This window comes from Elephantulus edwardii, unplaced genomic scaffold (assembly GCF_000299155.1).
Source record: "Elephantulus edwardii isolate Elephantulus edwardi_28Jun2011 unplaced genomic scaffold, EleEdw1.0 scaffold00086, whole genome shotgun sequence".
In the NCBI taxonomy this organism is placed as follows: Eukaryota; Metazoa; Chordata; class Mammalia; order Macroscelidea; family Macroscelididae; genus Elephantulus; species Elephantulus edwardii.
In genome coordinates, this window is record NW_006399836.1 from 7,316,488 (window position 1) to 7,324,016 (window position 7,529).

General features: G+C 46.6%; 1 protein-coding gene across 1 annotated transcript in view; it reads left to right on the forward strand.

Moving 5' to 3' along the window:
* Positions 1–7,529, forward strand: part of CBX6 (chromobox homolog 6) — a 17,744-nt gene that overhangs the window by 2,380 nt on the left and 7,835 nt on the right. Inside the window, exon 2 of the mRNA XM_006890203.1 lies at positions 169–189. Within this exon, the coding sequence (XP_006890265.1) occupies positions 169–189 (21 nt within the window). The remainder of the gene's footprint in view (positions 1–168; positions 190–7,529) is intronic.

The following is a 7,529-nucleotide window of genomic DNA, read 5'->3' on the forward strand; positions in this document are numbered from 1 at the left end:
TCCTTCTATCCTCCCTAGTCATTGTCCAACTCTCTGATGCATAACAAGTGATTGCAAAGACCATGGCCTGTAGAGACAAGGAATTTGAAACTCCATCTCACATACATTGGACACATGCCCAAGAGGAACCAGTCCTTGGAGAAGGTCATCATGCTTTGAAGGGTAAAGAGACAGTGCAGGAGAGGAAGACCCAAGATGAGAGGGATTGACACAATGACTGGGGACATGCGGTCAGGTGTGTTGGAGACAGTGAGGTTGGCTCAAGATAGAGCAGGGTTCAGAGCAATTGTTCATAAGGTCACTATGAGTTGTAGTCAACTTGCTGGCACATAACAACAACCACAACGTGATGCTACCTTCCTTGTTTTAATCCTAGCCCTCCAGGAACAGAATGAAAGCCTGTGCCATGGTTCCCTGCTCCTGTGATTCTCTTTTGGCCACAAGAAGGGAATAGCCATTCTAGAACTTGAACGTGGAGCGGCCGTCAGTGGGAGAGGGAGGCAGCTATTCTAGCCCACTTGTGGCGTTCTTCAGAGCGTCAAGAGCAGTCTGAGTGTTTCGGTCACACCAGGCTGATGCTCTAAGCCTTTGACATGCATTCTGCTCTGACATCCTTAAGCCTTTTCCTTTGCAAGCGCAGGCAAATCCTTTTTAGCAAAGCCTTACTCCCCACTCCATAGTCTCCAGCTCGGAGGATTTGCTTGCTCAATATGTAGCAGATATTTATTAAACAGTTACCTCCGCCTGATAGCAGAGATGCAGAGAGCAGACACACAGGCATGAATCCCAACCACCCTCTACTGATTGATGGAGGTCACTGAGTCACGGTGTCGTGTCCTGGGAACAACTGGCCCCAGGGATCCGATCAACTCTAAGTATGAGCAGTGTCCAACTGGGGAAGCCGTTCGAAGTAAATTATTATTATTATAATAATGGTCTCTAAGGAAAAGTTGCACAATGATGTCTTTGAATTATGGTTTTGGCAAAAGACACTGAGTATTCAGACCATAGATTGACAAAATTGCAAACAAATCTATCTTGGCCAAAGTGCAGTTACAAGGCTCCTTGGAGGCAAGGATGATAAGACTTTATCTCACATACTTTGGGCTTGTTTTCAGGAGGAAACAGTCCATGGAGAAGGACATTATATTCAGTAGTTGTTGTTGTGTACCGTAGAGTCAGAATTGACTCACAGCTGAGGGCCACCTCAGTGGGTTTTCAGAGGCAGTAAATTACACAGGAGAAGAATGCCCATCCTTCTCACATGGAGCAGTTGGTAGATTTGAACTGTGTGTAATTTGTCAGCACTTAAGAACAATCATGTTGGTAAAATCCCAGTGTATTAATAAATCACATGCATTTTCTAGGAGAAGGGATAATATAGGAACTGTATACCACGAGTAAAAGATGCTGAAGTAAAAGGGTTGAACAGAAGATTTCAAAGGGAAGCTCAGGCAGATAAAGCAGAGTGATATAATGGCCTGTGCACAGAACCAGAAAATGAAAAGATAAGATCTCACTTGGCATTTCTTAAGCTGAAAGAACTGAAAAACAAATTTAAGCCTCGAGTCACAATATTGAAAGATGCTATGGACGATATATTGAATGACCCAGGAAGCATCAAAAGAAGATGGAGAGAATAAACACAGTCACTGTACCAAAAAGAACTGACTGACACGGAATAATTTCGGGAAGTTCCATACAAGCAGGAGCCAATGGTAATGAAGGAGGAAGTTGAAGCTGCATTGAAGGCATTGGCAAAAAATCCCGGGACTCAATAGGATACCGATTGACCTGTTTCAACTAATAGATACAGCTTTGGACGTGCTCACCAGTCTATGCCAGGAAATTTAGAGGACAGCTGCCTGGCTCACTGACTGGAAAAGGAGGTCCATATTTGTTCCCATTCCCAAGAAAGGTGATCCAACAGAATGTGAAAACTATCTAACAATATCATTAATATCACATACAAGCAAAATATTGCTAAAGACCATTAAAATATAGCTAAAGGTCATTCTTTATTCTATGTGGAACAGTACATACATAGGGAACCAACTGCCACAAGTTCAAGCAGGATTTAGAAGAGGCCGTGGCATTGAGATATCATTGCTGATGATACATCCTGGCTGAAAATAAAGAACACCATGAGAATGTCTATTTATGCTTTATTGACTATGTGAAGGCATTTGATTATGTGAATCATAACAAGTTGTGGCTAACATTGAGAAGAATGGGAATCTCAAAAACTCAATTGTGCTCATGAGAAACCTAGACATGGACCAAGAGGCTGCTGTGCGAACAGAGCAAGAGAACAATACATGGTTTAAAATTCAGAAAGGCGTGCTTCAGGATTATATCTTTTCTTCATACCTATTTAGACTGTAGGCTTAATAAACCATTAGAGAAGCTGGACTCTGAAGAAGAATGTGGCATCAAGATCAAAAGACTCATAAAAAAAAAAGACTCATCAAGAACTTGCATTATGTACATGACACAACCTTGTTTGCTGAAAGTGAGGAGGACTTCGAAGCACTTGCTGCAGGAGACCCAAGAATACAGTCTCCAGTATGGACTGCCAATGTCAAGAAGACAAAGATTCTTACCACTAGAGTGATAGGCAGCATTGTGATAGATGGAGAAAAGATTGAAGTTATCAACAATTTTATCTTACTTGAATCCACAATCAATATGCAACGTACCAGCAGTTGGTAAATCAGGGCACGTATTGGTGCTGGGAAAATCTGCAGTCAGCAACTTCACCAAATTATTGAGTAGCAATGATGTCAGTTTGAGGACTAAGGTGTGCCTGATTGAGGCCATAGTTTTTCCAATCACTCGCTATGCATCTGAGAGCTTGACAGTGAATCAAGATGACAGAAAAATTGATACCTTTGAGCTGTGGTGTTGGAGAACAGTGCTGAATATCTCATGGACCGCCAAAAGAACAAACAGATATGTCTTGGAGAAAGTGCAGCCAGAGTGCTCCTTGGAGGCAAGGATGATAAAGCTTCATTATATTGGGAATGTTGCTATGAAAAGCTATTCCTTGGAAAGGGCTATCCTGCTTGGAAAGGTTGAGGATCCTTGAAAGAGAAGAAGACCTTCAGTCAGGTGGATTGACACGGTGACTGCTGCAATGGGCTCAAGTGTGTCAGACAGTGTGAGGATGGCACAGGTTAGGATGGGGTTCAGGTCTCTGTGGGTCATACTCCACTTGACAGCACCTCACAACAACAACATACCAGGGCAGGGGGAGGGCAGGGAGCTTGAGACCATCTTGAAACCTCTTATCAAACCTCATAGCTCATTTTGACCAAAACTTCCTATGCTTATTAGAGGGTCAGCAAATACGAGGAATATACTCCATATGGTGATGGATGGATTGCCACAGTGATTGTAACAATGAACTTAAAGCATGTGGAGACCAGGAGGCTGGCTTGGGAGCAGGCAGTGTTTCACTCAGGTGTGTGGCCTAGGTCTTCCCTCCCCCTTGCCTTCTGTATGACCTTCTTTATTAGATTTCTATTACCATGTAACAAATTGTCACAATCTTGGTGGCTTTAAACATTCCTCTTTTATTTTAGGTTCTGCAAACTAAAGTAGAGGAACAGCTTAACCGGGTTCTTAGCTCGGGACTCGGCAAGGTTAAGTCCAAGGTTTCAGCAGAGGTCCTGTCTCAACTGAAGCTAAAGGCTCCCCTTCCAAACTCACTGGGTGTTGACAGAATTCAGGTCCTGCTGATTCTCAGGCCGGAGCCCTCAAGCCCTGAAAACCACTGTTGCCTGCACCACTAGGGGAAATCTTTTCACTTTTGTCACATGTTGTTGTTGTTGTTAAGTGCCGCCGAATCGTAGGCAACTCATAGCAATCCTATGAACGAAAGACCTGGACACCTGTATAACTTTCCTCCTTTCTCCAGGTTCGTAGGGTTTCCAGAGGCAAGCTATTTACAGAAGCGGTTGCCACTCCTGCTTACAAGCTTGTTTCAACCAGAGAGCACCACCAAACACTGTCCACCGTGGGTAATTGTCATCGCATTTGACACATCAGTGTCACAGTGTTCAGCTTCACAGCAACCACAAGTTAGTAATCTAATTACAGGAGGAGGGAGTCCGAGTGATGCAGTTAGTAGCAAGTTGTGCTGTTAACCCAATGGCCCTTCATCTTCATTGGTTCAAATCCCCCAGTGGTTTCTTAGTGAGAAATGGGTGATTTCTCATTGTAACTTACAGCCTCAAAACTCGATGGAGGGTGCTGTGGGTTGGAACTGTGTTTGAGTGGGGTTTTTAGTTTGAATGACAGGAGGGCCTCATGCTCACAAAAGCCAAGGAAAATAAAAGGAAGACTGTCAAGGAGATGGAGTGAGACAGCGCCCGCCCATCAAAAAAACAGCCAAGATTGTGAGGGTGACACGGATCAGGCAAGATTTCACTCAATTGTGCAGCGGATTGTTATACATCGGAGCTAATTTGTCAGCACCTATAACAATAATCATGTGAGTAAAATTCCAGCATCGTAACAAATCCCTTGCATCCTTTAAGAGAAGGAATAATACAGGCCCTATGTACTGGGGCCAGGGCAAGACGTAAGTCTTGGGACCATCTGTGAATGCTCTTACTCCACCTCATAGCTTGCTGTGATCACTCAGCCTCTTGCTCAAAGCCAGTCCCAAGGGGGGGGGGGGTGATCCGACTATTTGTCATCCCTAATTGGAAACTCTGGCTCAAATGAATCCCTCTACTGGGCTGTGTTTTTCATTCTTCATCTGCAGGCAAATTCCTATTCATCTTTCAAATCTCAAATCAAAGGCCTCCATCTGGGAGAAGCCCTTTCAGCGGCTCCTCCTCCAAGCAGTGGGCTAATTCTTTATCTAGAATTCTGGTGGAACAGACTCTGGAAAACTCACACTCACCCCTATCAGTCAGGTCTGACGCGTGGCAGCTGTAACTCTCACTGAGAGGAGACTCCCCATCCTTTTCCTGCTGAGCAACTGGTGGATGGATTCCAACATCGTGGAGAGGCATCCTTGGTGAGCACCACAATATCCCACCGACCATTCCACCAGAGCTCCCAAAGAATATCCTTTTCCTCATTCCAGGACCTGCGGAATATGTTCTTTTCCATGATGAAGGGAACTTTGTAGATAGGATTATGGTAAAGATACTGAGCTGGGGAGATGATTCCTGGATTACCCGGTGAACCCAATGGAATCACAAGGATACTTTCAAGAAAAGCGCAGAAAGTTGGCATCAGAAGGAAACCAAGATTGGAGTGGTGGGGTCAAGGAATGCCAGCCACCTCCAGATACCAGGAGAGGCGGGGAGAGAAGTCTCACCAAGAGATTCAGAAGAACCTACTTTGCCCATACCTTGACATTGGTTCTGTGACACTAATTTTTGACTTTTGAATCTCTTAGCCCATAAAATGATATATTCGTGTTGCTTAGTTGCTAGGCGCCATTGTGTCAGAATGGATTGATGCTCCTCCAGCGCATTCTCAGAGGCTGTCAAGTGGCGTAGGAGGAGATTTCCCATCTTTCTCCTGCCAAACAGCTGGTGTATTTGAACCAGTCTGCCTTTGGAAAGGCAGGGCAACTCCTTACCCACGAGGCATGTTGTTTTAAGCTACTAAAATTGCAGTGATTTGTTAAAGCAGAAATAAGAAAGTGACACACCTTTACTCTTGCACTAGTCACACAGCATTGGCAGGTGCCTACTCACAGAATAACCAAGAAAACCACAAGCCGGGGCCACCTTTGCTTTCTGCTGGTTTAATCCAAAGCCTGGTGCTTCACAGGGTCTCACAGACGCTTGCTGGAGGAACTAATAAATGAATTCATGCTTACCTACTTTATCCTGCTACCTGTCTCTTAAATCCACAGCACACACACACACACACTCATTCACCATCTCTATCTCAGGAGGCAGCTCTCCATCTACCTGGCACACCAGACCTCACCAGGGACCAGTGTTCGTTGGTAGCATGATTGTAAGGGGGGGAGGGGGGGAAGGGAGGTCAGGAATGTCTCCTAAGATAACGATTGAACAAAACAGCAGGGGTGCAGAGCTGGCATTTTTATGTGGTTGATTTGGAACCACAATTGGTGGTGCTGAACAAAAATGTAAAAAGGCTCTTTTTAAACAAACGAGTTATGTGAGCGAGATACCGCTGACCTTTAACACCCCTTCTGCCAACCCCCATCTCAGCCCCACCCCAGCCACGAGCGAAGGTAAGAGCTGCAGCTTGTGACACAAAGGTGTCACTTTATATCAATAAGAGGGAGAGGCGACTTCCAGAGAGGTGTGAATAATACAGTCCCATTTTGTTTAAAATGTTTTAATTGACTGTGTGTGCGTGTGTGTGTGTGTGTGTGTGTGAGAGAGAGAGAGAGAGAGAGAGAGAATATGTGTGAGCGTGCTTTTTATAGGCCTAGAAAAGAGACTGGAAGATTTGTCAAGATGTAAACAATAATTTTCTCAAGGGAGGATATTATGAACAATATGGGTGTTTCTCCCCTTATGTGTATTTTCTTTCTCTTCCTTTTAAAGAACAAAACTATTGGTGTGATGAAAAAATAATAGTGTTTAAACCGTTTCTGAATAAAAGGCAGGCAGCGTCTTGCGGGGCAGAGCTCATCTGTGTCCACTCGCGGCCCCTTGCGATCCCCCAGCCCCTTCCCAGATGCGAAGCAGAGGTCTGGTCTCGCTCTGAGCAATGGCGGAACCAGCAGAGGAACTGCAGGCGGCAGAAGTGACGTGAGCAGGGGCCCGGGATATCAGAAAACACACAGATATGACCGCCCGGGCGGTTTCTGCCCAGTGACCCCAGGATGACCCACGTGGGGGCCCAAGGCGGGGTGCGGCCCCCTGGCTGCCCCTGGGGCCTCCTGGGTGCAGGCAGGCAGGTGTCGCCGTCCCAGCCCCGGTCATAAGTCGGCTAGACTAGATCCCCGGCCTCCCGCTGCCCCATCCTCTGCACCCCTCCCTTTCTGCGGTGGCGTTTTTTGTTTTAATTTAGCCGAACTAGTTACAAAACCACACTCCCACGAACACATAAATAATGGATAAGCAAGGGGGGGGGGGGTGTCTAGTGTTTTTTAAAAAAATTCCCGCAGGGCCTGGCAAGGCAGCAGCAAATGCATTTCTGCTGTATCATATTTAACTGTTTGCAAACTTGGGCTGGGAGGATGCGCAGCGGCTGCAGAGTCCCAGTTCAGGGTTCTGTCGCCATCCCCGTCTGCGGCCTGGGGACAATGGCACGGCGGGCTGAAGAGAGAGAAGAGGGTGGCCGCTGTCGGGAGCCGGGAAGACGGCGAGGAGGGGAGAATAGCGGAGACAGCCTTGCGCCTCACGGAGCTTCTCACCGGCCCAGTGTCCCCCCCTGCTCCAGCCTCGGCCCCCCCGTTCTCACCGCCAAGGCGGGGCCCCTTTAAGAACCAGCTCGTGCCCCCGCCCCTCGAGCGCTCACTTTCCCTAGCAACCGCCCGGGGGAGGGGGGAGGCCTTGGCAACGGCGCGCCGGCCGGCAGAG